The 19266-nt window shown below is 41.1% G+C and overlaps 1 protein-coding gene across 10 annotated transcripts in view; it reads right to left on the bottom strand.

The window, feature by feature from the left end:
• The window catches only part of CALD1 (caldesmon 1), a 227603-nt gene that overhangs the window by 75034 nt on the left and 133303 nt on the right, over positions 1-19266 (bottom strand). For 2 of the 10 annotated variants that reach the window (XM_043463773.1, XM_043463776.1), the window contains exon 1: positions 588-826. The exons of the other annotated variants lie outside the window; for them this stretch is intronic. In XM_043463773.1, the coding sequence (XP_043319708.1) occupies positions 588-640 (53 nt within the window). In that variant the 5' untranslated portion in view covers positions 641-826. Of the gene's footprint in view, positions 1-587; positions 827-19266 lie in introns of those variants that run through there. 10 annotated transcript variants of the gene reach the window in all.

The following is a 19266-nucleotide window of genomic DNA, read 5'->3' as shown; positions in this document are numbered from 1 at the left end:
CTATAGGAAAGAGTTTCAGCAAACAGCCCTAGGGGCCCCTCTAGCTTGAACATTCTAAGATTCCAGGATCCTAAACTTTGGAGCCTGTTATCTGAACAATTCTCTGATCGATAGCATGCGCTCTGGGTCTTGTTCTGTTATAGTCAGATGGTCAGTGTATTAAGGGCTTTGGGCTGTTGACTCTACGGATTGGGCAATGTGTGCTTTAGCCAAAGTCTCTGAGCCCTGCAGATGGATCATTCCGAGCAGAGGGCTCAGGTCTAAATTAACAGCAGATCTTTAGAAACCCGAAGCTTTGTGGATCGCTATTTGGAATAAGAAAACTCAGTGCCTAGGTATCAACCCCCCGCAAATGGTCTACGAACCACCCCAAAAAATGGAACCGAGGAAAACCAATCAGAACCACCACGAAGTTGAGACCAAAAAAGTTCCATACGGGTCTGAAACTTACACATTCACTGCCTTCCTTTGCCTCCTGGCTTCTCCTCTCTCCTCCCACTCCCACAATTAAAAAGCATTTTAATAACAGCAATTCCTTTATAAGAAAGAGAAGAAGAAACCCCCGAAGAGGTGAAGCGAGCACTCACTGGGAGAGCGCGGCCAGGCTGCGTCTTCCCTGAGATCCGGATCCCGCGAGCATGTCCGCAGCTGGAAGGGCGGCGGGCGGGCGCAGAGGTGCTGAGACCCTCCGGCGGTCAGGGCGTGGACCCGGCCCGCGGAAGTGCCATGTTATCTGGGCTGAAATGCAGTGCGCGGGATGCTCCCGGGTTCTCCCTTTGTGTTAACACTTTGGTCTGTCCCTGTGACGAAAGTCTGGGCTTGTCCTTTGCCAAATCTACTCCTCCCCACCCTTTCCCTCCGCACCGGATCATCAGAGAGCTGATTGTTATTTTTTACTGTAATCTCTCTAATAGAGGCTCATCACGTTTAGACGTAGGTTGTAAAGGGCCCAGATGGCTTCGTGATTTCCACAACGTTTATGACTGGACAGCGGGGGCCCAGGATCCCCAGTAGCTTTCATGATTAAGACTTTATATGATCAATTACAACGAATCCTTCCAAGGTAGAGAGCTAGTCAAAGAAAAAGACACTGATTGATCCACGTGCCCAGGCTTTTGGAAAACAGTCGACCCTAGGATCACTCACATACACAATCCAGTGCTACAGAGATCAACGGAAATCAGCCCACCAAAAAGTTCATCCGGGTGCAGTTCTCAGGCCCTCGTTCTGAGCTCTGTTCTCAATTAGAATTGGTGTAGGTGGCTTCCAAAGCAAACAGTTCCCACTGAGAAATCAAATCTGAGAAACCTCTATTATCCCTTTTATTCAGGGGAAGATGCATGATATAAAAATGCATACAAAGGCAAAGGGAAGAGAGCCAGCGGATCAGAGATATGCTGTGTTATACAGGACATTTGGTGAAATGAAGGCAACAGCCCGAGGAAGGAACATGTTGCAACAGCGGGCCTCTTCTGCCCCCGTGGCACTTGGTGTGATGATCTCATCGGCCAGGCCAGGCAAGGGAGCCTGGTCAGCAACAGCTTGGAAAGCAGCCAGATTCCAGCCCCTGTGGAGGGGGTGGTGTTGATTCTATCTGGAGATGACACTCCGTCTAGGCTTGAGTTGTGAATGTGTTTCTTCATCTCTAACAAGCAATGAACAGATTGCTTCTGGGGCACCAAGATGCTGATGGGACTGGGTTTCTGTTAAATCAGTTGAACAACTCAGATCTCCACAATGGAGGGTTAAGATGATTCTCTTGGTATATAGCAGGAGAAACAATCCCCTTCACACATTGATTCACATCCTTCTCATGATTTAAAAAAAAAGAAAAAATCTTTGAGATCTATGGCTTCATGTTGCAAACATGGATGCAAAAGCACAGAGCATTTCAAAAGTTCACCCCAAGTCACAGAGAGGAACCAAAGCAGGTACTCTTGTGCTCAACTTAAAGAAGTTTAATTTAGTTTGATTAAATCCTCTCTTCACTTTCACTAACTAGAAAGTTTTGGTTGTTTTCCTGCTTAAGTCCTATGCTGTTCTCAAAGCCATAGTTTATAGAGTAATAGAGTTTAATGAATTTCAAAGTTAATTATCTCCGTATACTATGATGTGGGCTTCCCTGTGGCTGAGATGGTAAAGAATCTGCCTGCAATGCAGGAGACCTGGATTAGATCCCTGGGTAGGGAAGATCCTCTGGAGAAGGAAATGGTAACCCATTCCAGTATGCTTGCCTGGAGAATTCCATGGACACAGGAGACTGGCGGGCTGCAGTCCATGGAGTCTCAAAGACTCCGACACGACTGAGCGACTAACACACACACTCATAATGAATATACACCTTTAAACATCCCTTTGATTATGTATATTATCACTCAACATATATAGACTACTTAATGTGCACAAGACACTCATAAAATTAGAGATTACACAAGTGGCTTTAATAAAATACTGACTTGGTTTGAGTTTATTGCTCCAAAGCTGTGATAGATACATGAATTGAGGCATTTTGCCATTCCTCTTTCTACCACATTTTTCCCATTTAATTTTTTTTCCTTTTAAATTCAGTGATTTGCTGTGGCAGGCAGAATAATGTTTCTCCCAAAGACATCCAATGTCCTAATGCCCAGAACTTGTGAATATGTTACCTTACACGGCAAAAGGGATTTTCCAGATGTGATTAAGTTAAAGGCATTGAGGTGGAGAGATTATCCTGGATTATCCAGATGTGCTCACTCTTAGTCACACGAGTGTCTAAAATGAGATAAGCCTCTCCCGCTGAGGTCACGGGTAGATATGGCTATAGAATAGTGGCCAGAGAGATGACCTTGCTGGCACTGAATGGGGCCAGGAATCCAGGAATGTGGCGGCTTCTAGAAAATGCAAAGGCAAGAGAAAAGGATTTGCCCCTAGAGCCTCTGGAAAGGAATGCAGCCCTGTCTATCTATACCTTGATGTTAGCCTGGAGAGAACTGTTGGACTCTGTACCTCTAGAACAATAGATAGTAAGTTTGTACTGTTTTAAGCCACCATGATCGTGGTTCTTTGTTACAGCAGTGATAGAAAACCAATACATTTGCTTATGGGACTCAGTTGACCTTGGGAATACGTTTCACCTCCTGATTTCCTGTTTTCCACTCCCACTCCAATTCTGAGGTGGCAAGTATAATTTTGGCATCATCAGAATAAACTCATAAAATCGACTAGCCTGGAAAAAATTCAGTGGTTCTTCCAGGCCAGACTCTCTTTTTCTCCCCCCACACACACACGCACACACACACACACATAGAGGAGAGCAAGAATTTAGTAATCTTCCACTAACATGCTGACATTCATGCACTGAAAATATGCTAATGGCCAGCTATATAAAAGATATCCACCGAGTTATTTTCCTAGTTGTACAGATAGAAAGAGGGAAATCATGCACACTTGTAGCTGGCCCCTTGTTATTAATGGAATGTGTTTGGGAAGTAGCTGTCTGTCTTCAGTTTGTAAAACTAATGGATGTCATAACTCCTGCTACCTAATAGGGTACTAACATGACAATAGCAAAGAGAGGAATGAATCTGGGGCTCTGGTCAGACGCCAGTAGGGAAGAGGGAGCGCAGAGGACAATGAGAAGGAGACTGGATGCATTTGAGAGGCAGGAAGATGAGAGACTCACAAGACGAGAGCAGGGCGGGTGTAGGCAACTGCTTCCAGGTAGCCCTCTGAGGTCCAGCCGCCAGGGGCTGGAGAGACGAGGTGAGAGGAATCAGGAAGAACATGCGAGAAGGTAATTTGTGAACAGTGTCTGTTTCTGAAGAGACCAGCAAGCACATGTGCTTTCACTCTGTAGCACAGACACGGGTACTCAGGGTCCAATTGCCTGAACTGGTGTCTCTGAGAACTAAAGCAATGATCATTCATTGGCACTATGAACAGCTGGGCCAGTCATCCTTCAGCAAGAGAGTAGGTGTCATACATGTGACATTTCTGGCCTCTTTTACTAGCGGAAATGAAAATCCGGGCCACTCTTGAATTACCGATCAGTTCAGTTCAGTTGCTCAGTCATGTCCAACTCTTTGTGATCCCATGGACTACAGCACGCCAGGCTTCCCTGTCCATCACCAACTCCCGGAGCTTGCTCAAACTTAGGTCCATCGAGTCGGTGATGCCATCCAACCATCATATCCTCTGTTGTCCCCTTCTCCTCAGGCCTTCAATCTTTTCCAGCATCAAGGAAATTACTGATAGCACCCTTTGTTTCTAGAGAGTTTGTTTCATTTTTTGTCAAAGAGATTCTGGGCTGGGAAGGTTTGAAGGAGGTCAGTGCTATAGAAAGAAATAAGCTCCCACCACAGGGTGGTCCTTTATTAATAAAATATGATTAAAAAATAACTTAACTTCATGGAGGTAGGAGCTCCATGATCTGTTCCAGACTTTATGGTCTGCAATGGTTGTTTAAGAACAGCTTCTACCTTGGAGCAATTCCCTAGGGAAAAGAGAGGTATGTGGGAAGTGCCCCATGTACTGCCCTAATACACTCAAGACAGACACACACACACACACCTCCTACAGAAACACAACTTAAACTCAAAGGAAATCTAAACACATGAGAGGCAACCGCTCAAGTAATTTAAAGAGGATTTTTTAAAAAGTTCTTGAAGAAAGTTTTTCTTGTAAAGAAATTCACAGACACTACACTCTTAGAATGAGGCAAAAGATCTTGCCTAGACAGCCGCTCACCAGGAACAGGAGTGAAGGGGTTAACCGCATCTTTCCTCCTTTCCTGTGGCCTCTCAGAGTCTTTCTTCCACAGCTGAGGCATCACCCTCCTCCCCATTTCCCTCCCCGAATGGTGCTGAACATGTTTCACTTAAATGATATTGCTTTGTACTTTCCTGGGATTACTGCCTTTTTAATAGATTTTCCTGAGACACCGTCTCGTGAAATGTTTCTCCCTTTTCCATCTCCTTTTGCAGAAATTATAGACAACTCTTCCTTCTTTCTTCTGCTCTCTACCATCCAGTGTTTTCCTGGCCTCTCCTTCCATATCATGTCTTAGCTAAAGTCTGGAGTTCCCACTGTGGAATGTGTGTTGGGCTGAGCAGGGGAGGGGGTGGAGGGATGTATGGACTGTTACAGAAAGTCATCATTTACCCCTCCTCACAGTCTTCCAGTACAGCGCCCTGTCCATCAATGAATGTTTATGGCCTTTGCTGAGACAATTCTCTGAACTACTCTTTGGTCTGACTCCAGGCCTGTAACACAGCTTGGGCTGCAACATTCTCTTGTCTACCTTATAATGGTGGCCATATAGTTTCCATTCCAGCACTTTCCCCCTACCTAACACTATTTGAATATTTACTACAAGCAAGTCATAGAGTTAAGAGCCATGAGGCCTTCAAAGATAAGAAGGGCAGTCCCAAAGGGAGTTAAGATATGCATTCTAAAATATTAATGCAAGATGGAAAGTGAACAGTATTCTGAAAGTGGCAGAGCTGAAGTACTCTACTTCTAAGGTGACATCCCATGATCAAGGTCCCAGTGTTTAATCACTCTTAAACTCTCAATTTATTCAGTGATTGAACTAGACTTCCTGTGCCTGAAATAGAAATCCACTTATCTCTGTTACGGCCACAGGTATTAAGTCATCCTTCAGTCTCGTCTTTTCTAGGCTAGATGCCAATGCCTATTTTCCATCCTTTTAATATCAGCCTGAAATTTAACAACTCTTCAAATGGGAAACCAAAATTGAACATAATAAAGGCTTGACCAAGGCTGAATGTGGCTGGCTGAAGTCCCAGCACTGCCTGCCATGTTCCTGTTAACACATCCTAACATTGTTTTCACGTTGATAATAGCATCCCTTATAGAGATCATTCATTAAATTTTGTGCTAAATCCAGGGTGGTTTTTTTCCCCTGCAGATTTGTTGTTTAGTCAATCTATCTCCAACATGTATCTGTTAAGCTATTTTTGTTGTTATTAATTACCCTCATACAAAGACCTTCATATTATTTCCAGAGGCTCATTTTTCAAATCTTTCAGGTTACTCTCTATAGTACTTTTCTTGCTCTCCTGCTTGAAACACAAAATATGATTTCAAGAAAGGAGGACACACTCTTTCAGAGAGCATATATATACCTACATTTCAATGTCTGGGAATTCTAATGATTTGAAGCAACATAGAGTTCAAGGTCCTGGACTGTACTCCGAATTTATTTACATATTTCTACCTCCCATTATTAGGCTGTGAGCTCCTTGAGGAGGAGGACTGTGTCTTACCCATCTTCGTGCCCCAGACTCTCACCCCAGTTAGCACAATGTCTGGCATAGAGCAGCCCTTCTGTAATACGTGCTGCATAAGTAAATTAGGGCACACAGCTTCATAAAGAGCAAATAATGGCCTTGACCAAGTTAATTTGTTTTTTTCTGTCATTGAGTTGAAATGAGAGGAGAATTGATGTGACTGGTGGCCCAGCCTCAAGGTCAGTTATGCCCACCACTGGAGTTGAGATGCATCTGGGCACATGTGACTGTGTGGTGAAGGGGGTCTAGGGAGCCGATCTACATGGAGGTTCGGCTCATTGTCTGCTATCCCATGCCTTGGAATTGGCCCCTGAGCCGAGACCCGTTGCCACACATTTGTGCCCTGAGGACCAAGGTGGGCTTCAGGGAAGCGGAAGGTGTTTCCTGAATCTACAAGGAAAACCACTCAGCAAAACCACAAGATGTTTGCTGAGTCTAGGCTGAGTTTTAGTGGCCTGGTGACAAAGAGGGGCAGAGGAAAGCTCCCTCCCCCGACCCCAACACACACACACACACACACACACACATACTTCTATAACCACAGCCGTTTTGGAATTCTGGAAGAGTGAAGGAAACACAGGACCACTTTGGAAACTTGAAAGTTTGTATTAAAGGCATGAGACAGCATCTTTGACATGGAAGAGTAGGGTCTCAAGTAAGCCCCAGGGCAGTGGTGGAGGGTGGGGGCAGGGAATCTGCAGCAGGAGCCACAGCAGGTTGCACATGGTGGCTGAATGCACCATTTGTTAGGTTTTATGAATCAAACTTCTAGAAACAGAAGGACTCTTTTTTTAAAAAAAGTTATTGGTGGAGTTAGTCTTGCATCAGCAGGGATCATTAAGAATTATACCATTAGTAATGTCATTTTGTTGACATCGATAGGCAGATCTGATTGAGGATATATGGGTGCCAGTTATAAGGTTTCTGTACGTTTTTAAAATTACATTTTATTCTAAAATCTAGGACAAACTAAAAGGAGTAAGAAACTATAATGAACATCTGTGTGCTCACCATTCAGCTAAAGAAAGAAAACTTTCAGAGTCACTTAGTGCTCCATGGGTTCTCCCAGGATGACCTTCTCCCTTTCTCTACCTGGAGGTAGTGTTTCTCCTGAATCTGTCTAATCTGCTTTCTTGAGATCTAATCCTGTGAACTATTCTTCCCCTCTTCTCCTCCCTCCACAGCTGGCCCAGTGGGCTCACCATCAATGCCACCCTAGTATGTTTTTGGTTCTTGAATAAAACAGGATGGGCGCACGGGAGTGAGACATCATTTCACTCTGCCTTGATGCGTCTGTATTTTCACGGTGAAATGTAGGTCCTCTGCTCAAGACCCCACCGTTCAGTTAAAAGGAGGGCATTCTCTCTGTCTCAAGGCCAAATGTTGAACCCCAGCATTACCTTGCTAATTCGTCCCCTTTAGGAAATCATGACCTCCAGCTGTACCCACAGGCAATCTAGCACACGAACATCCTCAGTGCAATGTACCCTAACATGGATCAAAAAGGAGACTTTTGTTCAGTGAAAAGATTATTGGCATTTGCCACTGTTTTCCCAATATCTCCTGAAATGTTCTGCCTTTACCCAATGAAGCTATTCTTTCTCCCTTTCCCTAAAACAGCCTTTTAAATTTCCTTTGCTTCTCTGAATTCTAGTGATTCTTTAAGAACCAGTGTTTGGCTCCACCTCTATAAAGTCTTCCTAGTTTTGACTTTATTTCTTTGTAATTTATCATCTTAGGAGGAGCGATGAGAAGGCCCACTCTTGCTTGCATGCATGTGAGAAATAGCTGTGTTATGTGTGACTCAGCCCTTCCAGCTAACTTGCTGTGAGGTTCCATTTCTGTTTAAATTCTTTTGCAATAATTATTTAGGTCTAGTCTCTAAGCTCTTTTTAAAATCTGAGGGCTTTAGCTAGCTGGACTACTTTCTTTTTCTGGAAAGAAAAGTTTCTATCTTAAACAGATTGTGCCTCCAACTTCCCTCCACCCTCCAGCTTGAAACACATTTTTAAAACAGTAAGACAGTGCTTGGAAATAGTAGGGTTCTAACATCAGTTTCTTGAATGAATGGTTGCTAGTGCACATTTATAAACCCCTAGTGCTGGTCTCAGAAAATAACAATATATACCTTGTATAATTCTAGGGAAGAAGTGTGTACGTGAAAGATATGGTCTCTGCCTGTAGGAAACTGGATTTGGCCCTTGGTGATAACTTTAGAATATAGATTTATTGTATATAGATACAATTAAACTGTGAAGGAAATTAAGAAACTATTGTGGGGACTCAGAATATAATTCTGGTGCAGGGAAAAAGTCACATCTTTAAAGGAAGCATGGTAGTTCATAAGCCATGGAATTCACAGTTCAAACTATCTAAATATTTCCACACCATAAATTTATTTTCTAATGTCCACTTTATGCATCTGGATATAAAATTTACACATGGATTTCAGAGCTGGAATCAAATCCAGATTTTTTTCCAGTGATACAATGTAAGGTCTGAAAAAAACTTGATTTCTTTATTAGGTGGTCAGACCTGGATTAAAATATGTATTTCTTCCTATTGCTAGAGAAATAATCCATTGTGTGTTTTGGATACTTTGGAGGTAGCATTTACTATTTATATTACATAAATGACACTTTTTAAGGTATTGTCCTATTTTGTGATTAACAGATCACATGAATTAGTATTATAGAAATATTTATTTCTATAAATAGAAATAGATGAATGGATACAGAGAGTCTTATTTATTCACTGTTCACATGTATATACCTCTTCTCACCTGTTTTCTGGCAGGGATGTTTCCTAATACCTCTTTGGCATCTGATACAGCCTAAAATAGTGTCAGACATATGACAGATGCTGAAAGAATTCTCATCATTTGCTCTCTGGGTTAAAGGGGGACAGCAATGGACTAGAGATGCTGCATGAAGAAGGCCAGTTGACTGGTCCTACTAGATACTCCCACAGAGTGGTCTTCTTCACAGTATTTCCCATGGGACAAGTTCTAGATGCTCTGCTGCCCCCAGCCACAGAATCTTGGGAATTCTCAGAATGGACAGGTCTCAAAGAGACTGACTGGCTCACAGACTCACGAGAAACTGATGTGTACATCAGAATGCCCAGTTAAGGCTAGTTAATTAAGATAGAATGGACGGCCTCCCTCTTCAGTGCCTGGGAAGCTCCTGTTTCCCAACCAGGATGCCCCCAGTTCCCACACCAGAGTGTCAGGAAGTCTCATTCACCAGAGAATCCTTCATGACATGGAGTCAGAGCAAATGGAAGGGAGAGCACCATAAAGAAGATTGCACCCAAGCTAAGGGGAGATGTGAAGAAACACCTCCTTCAGTGGAGAAAATATCTATCACATCATAAGACCGAACAAATCCTGAGAGTCAAGGTCTGTCTCATCTGGATATTCCTAGATACCCAGTCCCAACCCTGGACCTGGCAACAATGCAGACCTCTTCTACTGACCCGTTCTTTTTTCAGACTTACTGATCCCATCAGGGATGTGGACCGAATGTTTGTATCCCCTAAAATTAATATGCTGAAATCCTAACCCTGGATGTGATGGTACTAGGGGATGGGGCCTTTGGGGGGTCATTAGGTCATGAAGGTGGTGTCCTCATGAGTGGGATTAGTGTCTATTAGAATAGACATGAAAAGGCTTGCTTTTTGTCTCTCTCCTCCGTGTACAGATGCAACAAGGAGACAGTCAACTGCAAATCAGAAAGAGGGCTCTCATCAGACACCAGATCTGCCAGTAGCTTGATCTTAGACTTCCCAGCTTCCAGCACTACACTAAATAAATTCTTTCTATTTAAGCCAGCCAGTCTCTGGCATTCTGCTACAGCAGTCCAGACTGACTAATAGAGTAGATTACAGTTAGATTCCATTTGTTTACATCTGGGAGACCTAATGTAATTTGACACTTGTTGAATTTATAAGAAATGTTCTTTAGTATAATTTTTGAGTGTCTTTATGATATGCCTTGAGACAAGAGGTTAGAAGCAGACTAGGAGGAAGCTCTTCAGCTTTAGGACACTATTTTACTTTGAAGTTATTGAGCAATGAAATAAAACTGTTATTAAGACCAAGGCAAGAAAAGCAAATAGAGCTCCTTTTTGTTCATTAGTTTATAGAACAGAACAAAGAAGGGGTTTTAGTGAAAACATTTAATTAAAAAAATTGTATTCATTTTTCTTATTTAGAAGTCAAAAGCCATCTGGAAAGCTTTTTAAGACCTCCTGAAGACAACAAAGAAAGTAAAATGGATGATACTTATATAAAAAGTAGCATTCAGTCAAGTCAAATCTGAAAGCCAGTGACCCGAAATATGCACTCAGTTTTCTAAACTGTGTTTCAAACTAGAGAAAGCTGATGTAATCTGAGATTCCCACAGGTATTTTAGAATTCAGTGTCTTTCTAGAATAACTTCGAATTATCTTTCCTTTTGACTCTTTTTCAGTGAATCTAAGAATTAAAAATTAAATTAAAAATTAAAAGATACAATTCTGAGACTATTTTATAGTGCATCCACGCCTATCTGTTCTGGGTGTTCCAGTTCATTAACTTCATTTTATTTATAAATTTTAGGGTAACAAATCAACCAAAGGTTATACTTTTATAATTAAGAAATCTATTGCCTGCTGTGCTGTATCACAGTCAATGTTTACTGAATCTTAGAGTTTTGATTGATAACTATTTATAAATAGTTTACTTATTAAAAAATGCTTATTTATAAATGCTTCTCTTCTTTCTTCCAAACAATACTTTTGGAGGTGTAAAAACTATGAATAAAAACAAAAAGTTCTCCATTTCACTGAAAATCAAATTAACTGTCCATATCATCCATATCTTGATTTAAAAGTCTTGGGTTGTCTAACATCTTTTCTCTATTCCTTTTTTTCCCCCCTTGGTTCCTCACAACATCCCAATGCTAGAAAACAGTGCACTATTTAGAGTCTAAACTTTAGACCCAACTCGAGTGTTAAACACTCTCTATTTCAGAAAGAGCGTTAGTAAATACTTGTCTGAGGTTGACCCTAACCCTCATCTACTTCTGCCCATCCTCCTGGGGTTAGCTGAAGAAGTTTACTCCTCCAGACCACAAACTTGGTCTTTCATTAGAGAAATTTTTGATTACATGGTTTGTTCACTGTTGGACTCTTTGGAGCTTGGTATGAACCCTGTAATTCAATGATTATCTGGTCTTACAATGCACATGTTAATTGCAAATAACACTTAAGAGCTTGAGTACTAGAGCAAATAGGCCAACTAAAGGGAATCTGCTGCTGTCGCTGCGTCCCTTCAGTTGTGTCCGGCTCTTTGTGACCCCTTGGCGTAGGTCACCAGGCTCCTTTGTCCATGGGATTCTCCAGGCAAGAATACTGGAAAGGGTTGCCATTTCCCCCTCCCAGGGGATCTTCCGACCTAGGGATCGAACCCGGGTCTCCTGCCTCACAGGCAGATTCTTTACCGCTGAGCCACCAGGGAAACTCAAAGTGAATCTACTTTTACCATATTAATATCATTTGCCTTCATGAGGCAACTAAATAAACATAATGGTCAAAAATTACATGGAACAGGAGTCCACTATCCTTAATAATCAGAGAAATACAGGAGGTGAGTTTTTTCATATCTCTAGAGACAAACACAGGAAGTCAAAATTCCAGTGGCCCGTCAGGAGAGTGACGGAACCTCAAGCACTGTATGGATGGTGCTGGTACTCAGGGAATACCACAGAGGTCACCAACGTTTCTGCCTCCCCCCGAAAGTTTATTTTTTTTAAAGACCATTTTAAAAAAAGTCTTTATTGAATTTATTAAATATTACTTCTGTTTTATGCATTGGGTTTTTTTGGCCTCAAGGCATGTGGGATCATATCTCTCTGACTAGGAATTGAACCCACACCCTTTGCTTGGGAAGATGAAGTCTTAACTACTGGACCACCAGGGAAGTCCCTAAATAGCTTATTGAAGTAAGCAAAGTTCTGCCTTGGTACACAGATATAAATTGAAGTAGCTGTTTTTTCATTCATTTGTTCAGCATTGAGTATGAGTCTTTGGGGAAATAAAAGTAAGATGTAGTTTTGGATTTAGAGTTGCTTTCAGTTTGGTGGGGAAAACAGACATGTGAACAAATAAAAAATAAAATGGGTGATAATAATTAATGTACCAGAAAAGTGCTACGGGAAACCCAAGGTGGGAAATCAGTCACTTTGACTAGGGACTGTTCCAGAGGATGACTGTTGAGATGGGGCTTCAAGGTAAGAGTTCACCACTTATAAGAGTTTCAGGAGCGAAGGACAGTGGTGTGGAGCAGTACAAAATCCCTTTAAGCCTGAGGACTTTTGCTCACTTAGATGCAAAATCAGACAGGTAAGTGGCCAGCAGCAGGATTTAATTTTGAATGGGATAAAGTCATCATTTTAAAATCTTTTGAATTTTCTCTTCAATTCACCACTAGGAAAGGGAAGATGAAATGGTATCTTTTAATCTGCATTTGAGGTCCTAAGGCCTTTCCAGGGGTGATAGACTCTGGGGAGGGTAGGAGGCAACATTTTACAGCATTTTCTTTGAGTCAGATTTTTGAAAGACTTGAATACCTGAGGGCCAGTTAGACAGTGTAACACAGTACAATGTGAAGTGTGAACATTCCTCTGGAGCACATTATATGACCAGAAGGTCTGAAACACGCTATATGAGCAGAAGGAAACTTGCCACAACACACAGAGTTAAATGGAAGTGAATTTGACTTAAACGAATCATACAGGTATCTCTACCTGATAAGCATTTGTCACGTGCAGCCCCTTACACTTTTGATGGTATTTGTCCATATGTCTTTTCATTTTCTCAGCTACCCTGAGAAGTGTTAATTCTATTTACTGTTGAGGAAGCCCAGATCTGCTCAATCTTTATACAGCGTCCTTTTTCTTTAATCCTTGATCTAAAAGGTACTTTCTTTCATGGAGTTAGAGGCAGTTGGAGGGGTCAGGCGCAGCACAGTGCAGAGAGGAGAGCACCGGAACTAAAGTCAATGACAGAGTTTCCAGAATGAACGCTGCCACTGACTATGCTCTTGGATGTGCTGCTTTGCAAGTCTGAGTTCAATGATTTGAATTTCTAAACTTGAGAACGCAGGGAAGAGAGTCTAATTTCTGATCACACAACCCAACACGATACCAGGATGTTTCCTAGCAGTAATTCTCACTTCAGTCAGCATTCTTACGGAAAACTAACTCCTTTCTGAAGGGCATGTCTCCCCAGTTCACGCTACCGTTGCTCTGATAAATGTTTCAATGAGATAGAACTTATATTCATGTGCCTCTGGTATAAGGCACTTAGAAATGAAAGGATTAGGATTTTCCATTCTGCCTCAGCCTTGAGTTTTATAAAAGCTTCATTCTGTTCAGTTTATAAACCATGGAGCTTCCGTAGCAATGATACTCCCTGGGCAGCCAGGATATACTCTGAGGGTGCTGGCTCAGAAAACATACATATATTAGGAATGTTTTGCTTTCATGGTTAGTTAGGTGGGAAGAGTTAAAGGCTCTTAAAAGGGGAGTATCAGCAAAGAAGGGCATCAGATATCAACTCCTTGTATATCACAACTTTTGTCCAAGTCCCCTTAAAAAGTAATTTCTCATCCTCTTCATCAAGGAAGGAGAAATGGTGAGGGAATATTAGATCTCCAAAATGGGCCCCTACTAAAAAAAGTTAGATTTACACAACAGTTTTGATTAGAGAAACAGAAGGACTCTTCAAGGAAAGAGTGGGCAGAGGCATAGAGCTAGTATGGCTGCCAAGAGTGCCTTGGGAAAGATGCAGTGTAATTATAACTGCTGAGGCTCCTTGTCTTGGAATCTGCATGATAACCCATCATCTCATCATGTTTGTCTGTTTGTTCACTTCCTGCTCAGTAATTTTCCATATTAGTCTCTTGATTTCTCCAGAAAGTCCTGCCAACAGTGCAAAGCTTTCTGTGGGAATGAAAAATGGATTGACTGCTATTATACTGAATGGGCACAGTAGAATTACTAGCTCCAAAGATAAAGGACTATTTCAGTGGCCTAGTTGCTGGGCCCAGCTCTGGAAGTTATCTAGTTTTCATTTGGAGAGCCCCTCATTATGCAGAATTCCCATGGGCAGTAAGACACAGACTACATATTGAGCAATCTTCTGGAATCTACCAGTTGGATCCCTAAATGGTATAAGAAGATGGAAGCCAGTAAAAATGTGACATGGAATAGACCATGTCACTCACAATGGAAAATATGAACATCAGAAGAATTTCCTATTCTAAACAATGTGCAGTTTAAAATACACTCTCTGGAGACTCTCCTGAATGTACAGGCTTATGGCTGCTATTTATAGAGGCTGATGTGTATTTTACCAAGATTTTTATTCCAACAAAGGAACTGTATGTGATGTAGGGGGTTATTTAAATGGAAAATACACCCTCACATTTTAATTTATTTAGTTGGTAATAATCTCAGATGTAATGTCAAATCTCACTAATCTAGAGTAACTGAAAGGACTCCTGCATTGCAGGCAGATTCTTCACCATCTGACCCACCAGGGAAGCCCAACTGAAAGGAAGGCCCGTACAAATTATGTAATATTTTGAAAGAAATTCTGTTTTGAAAATATGTTCAAGAATGTCTGGTGACTTCAACCAGACTAACAGAACATTAGAAACTTGTTTAAAATTTGCATACATAAAAATTAATTATAATTAGCAAATTAAGCCTTTAAATGAGGGTGAATTCTTCCAAAATTCTTTAAAAAGTTGTTCTCTCAAGTGCGTAATAACTAAGCCATGGAATGCAGCTTGCATATTTAACATATTAGTCAAATCCTTTATTTACAAATAGTTCAAATTTATACTTTTTCACAGTCTCATAAAGATTTTTAAATGGAAGAATCTGAATATTAATGAAGATTTATGGACTGAAAACTGATTTTCCGACTCCTGATGAACATTACCTATTATATAGCAAATTCATGAAAAGAACTGGTTTTGTTCCTAAGGTATGCACATTATTCTTCTTTAACTTCATTCACAGATGGATGAGAATCCATTTATATAGCCACTGTTCATTCCAGCATGCTCATGTTTCACATCCAGTGGTATGTTCTTGTAACAATGTTAAGAACTTTTGGGCTAATAAAGGTCAAGAATTTCCCTAGAAGACTTCAAAGCAATTGAGATAGATTTCCCTTGAATAAGAATTTGGAATAGTCTGTAATCATTCCTGTCCAACATTCCCACCTGGTCAAATGATGGCTGCAACGCAGATCTCTTATACTAGGCTGGTCAATCAGAAAACCAGTGAGCGGAATAGATGTATTCAACATACATATTTGATAGTCTTCATTACATTTTATTTGATTTTGATGAACATTCTTTGCTTGTAGAAAATTCTTTGTTTGTGATACTTCTCCAAAGTTCCCAGCTATAGACATAGAAGGACTTCTTTGGTCCTCAATGTTTAGAAAGGCAAATTTGTTGCCCTCTCAGAGAACAGTGGGCTTCTCATGAACACCTTCACTTGAGTCTGGAAAGAATCTTTGGAAAACTTTGGATCACAGGGTCCTAGAAAAACTATCACCTAAGTTCATATTATCTTATTTAGAATTTTATTTTTCAAGGTTCTAGTTTCCTCTGTGGGTGGGGGGGGGCACGGCAAGGGAGTGGGGTTGGAGAGGGAGTTTCAGTGGTACTAGAAATGTTCTAGGTCTTAAGATGAACGACAAGTTTATAATGTATGCATTACAATGATTTATAACCTCTATATTGTTGTTGTCTAGTTGCCCAGTTGTGTCTGACTCTTTTGCAACCCCATGGATTGGGATTTACCAGGCAAGAATACTGGAATGGGTTGCCGTTTCCTTTCTCCAGGGGATCTTCCAAACCCAGGGATCAGACTTTGTCTCCTGCACTCTCCTGAGCCACCGGGGAAGCCCTATAATCTCTGTATACATTACATAATATTATTTTGTATGTATTGGCTTTTCATAACTAAAATGAATAAAATCACTAATTTAGAATAAAGTGATGAAAAGTTATTTTGCAAAAATTAGGCACATAACTTCTTTATTTTATTAGTATAGTTTTATGTTGAGAGTCTTTAAGTTACTTCTTTAGCCGTATTGAAACCACAATTATGTAATATGAAAAAAGACCATAATTCAACTAGACAAAAAAAAACCCTGTTTAGAATATGTGATTAAGTAATACATAAATTATCAAGATAAAAAATCTTGATATGTTAGATACCAGACTACCCTATATTTTTATCTTGGCTTCAAACTAGTATAGCAGAAAAAAAGACTTTAAAATAAGGAGGTAGATTTTCTTTTCAGCATGGAGACTTCATATCCATAACTCTCCCATCACTTTCAAAGTGACTGCTAGAACAGATTTGAAATGGAGTAGATTGGAAACCAGATTGTCTGAAGACATGGGGTCTGTGTACATGCTCAGTGATTCAGAAACCCCAGAATGTTGCTGGAGAGGGGTCGAGTTTCTTGGGAGATGACTCTGGAGGGGGCTTTCCCAATAGCTCCTTCCTTACTCTGTCTTCTAGCCAGCTGAAAACTAGCACCGACAGGTAACATTTACCATGCACTAATCATGGGGCTTCCCTGGTGGCTCAGATGGTAAAGAATCTGCCTGCAATGCAGGAGACCCAGGTTTGATCTCTGGGTCTGGAAGAGTCCCAAGAGAAAGGCATGGTAACCCACTCCAGTATGCTTGCCTGGAGTATTCCATGCACAGAGGAGCCTGGTGGGCTATAGTGCATGGGGTTGCAAAGAGTAGGACATGACTGAGCAACTAACACTGTCACTTACACTTTTTAATCATATCAAGGTATCATGTATTCATGTCATATATAGCATATATATTCTACTATCATCTATCTATCCATTTGTCTATCATCAGTCATCTATCTCGGAGAAGGCAATGGCACCCCACTCCAGTACTCTTGTCTGGAAAATCCCATGGACGGAGGAGCCTGGTGGGCTGCAGTCCATGGGGTTGCTAAGAGTTGGACACGACTGACCGACTTCACTTTTCACTTTCTTGCATTGGAGAAGGAAATGGAAACCCACTCCAGTGTTCTTGCCTGGAGAATCCCAGGGACAGGGGAGCCTGGTGGGCTGCTGTCTATGGGGTCGCACAGAGTTGGACACAACTGAAGTGACTTAGCAGCAGCAGCAGTCATCTATCTACCTAGTGCTTTGCAATCTATATGAAACCCCATGAGGAGGAATTGTTATGAGGCCATTTTTCTGACCAGAAAATGGCCTCAGAGAGACTAAGTAGAATCATCTTTCCTAACTCAGCCAGGACTCGCTCCCAAGTCTGCATGATTCTGCTTTCTGGGAGACATCCTCATGTCTGTGTCCCACTCAAATCTGCCCATTCTCCCAAAAGATTGTAGTGATAAAGGTGAAACACAAGATCCTCTTTAATCATATCAGTTCTTACCGCTCTCATTTTTATAGAGAGACATCCTTTGATGAGTTTGAATTGCTCAGGTGAAACTGGTAAGGATGGAGAAATCCTACATAATAACTTAGAATCATAATTAAGCTTGGTATAAAGAAATCTTGCCAAGACAACGTATGTCAAATAAAATACTTCCAAAATTGATGGCAACAGGGTTCTCCTTGGAAAATCACCACAGTTTTCTTTTCCTTCTTGACTAAGACAGCAAAGTTCAATTCCTAGTTGCTAACAACTAACTTTTCATTGTGCCTATCTACTTATCTTTCTTTGCTTTTCATTTTACTCCCTGGGAAGTAATCTTACAATCTCCTCTTATTTTGTAATATTATCCAAAAGCTGTTTTTAAATTTAAAAAACATCTTACACTGTAATATACACTATTTTCCCCAAAGCATGCTGTATTTTCCTAATCAATAGCCATGGCACCTTTATCAACAATTCCATCTATTCAGGAGCCTGCACTGTGCCAGCAGGCTCTGCCCCAGCTTAGCTGGGTGATCTTGAGGAGGTCCGCATCCCTTGAGATAGGTTTCTTCTTATGTAAAATGAACTTTTAAAATTCATTAGATCAGGGATTCTTGGCCCCATGTCCAAGGGCCCCCATGAGGTCTGTGGATGGAGGACCATGACACCACTGAAAGTAAGTAAGTGCCAAGTTTTGTGGGTGCATATATAAATTTTTCTTGGAGGAGTGTCTATAGCTTTCATCAGAGACTCAAAGTAGTGTGTGGTCCAAAAATGAAAAAGTAACATTCCACTGAAGCAGATTATCTATAAAGTTAGTGACAGCCTTAAGATTTCATGAGTGATGATATGACTAAGTCCCGTCCTAATGGTGAACACAATCTTATTGAGAAAAATCCAGAGAAAAGTCAAGAAGATTTATGCCAACAACCTCCTTTGGCTAGGAGGGAGAAAATTTGATCTTCTCTGTTTCTATTTTTCTGTGAAATGGGAATAACATGGGCGTTTTTTTTGAGGGCAAAGAAAACAATGACTTTGTCTACACATGTAAGTAATTTACCTGAATAAGCAGGGCAGTTCAATTAAGCCCAATAACCTCATTTTCTCTGTTGCCACATAACTTCGTTGAATGATTCCCCTCCTCATCTTAGGGAGTTATTTTGGCATTGTAGAGATGATGGATCTTCAGCCAAGACAACCAGTTGAAACATGAAAAATTCTATTGATCAATTTATGACAGTGAAAAGGTTTTGAGACTTGGGGCAGGCAGAACCAGACTGTGGTCCACAGTTGTATGAATTTGGATATATAACTTAAGCTTTCAGACATGCAGTTTCCTCAGCTATAAAATAGGGATAATAATATTCAGGTCTGCTGCAAACTGAATGGGTCCTCCCACTAGATTCATATGTGGAAACCTAATCCCCAATGTGATGGTATTTAGAGTTTGGGACTTTGAGAAGTGACTAGGTCATGAAGGTGGAACCCT

Source organism: Cervus canadensis, chromosome 3, assembly GCF_019320065.1.
Source record: "Cervus canadensis isolate Bull #8, Minnesota chromosome 3, ASM1932006v1, whole genome shotgun sequence".
NCBI classification, from domain to species: Eukaryota; Metazoa; Chordata; class Mammalia; order Artiodactyla; family Cervidae; genus Cervus; species Cervus canadensis.
Note: the sequence above shows the minus strand (reverse complement) of the source record. Positions and strands in the feature narration are given on the sequence as shown.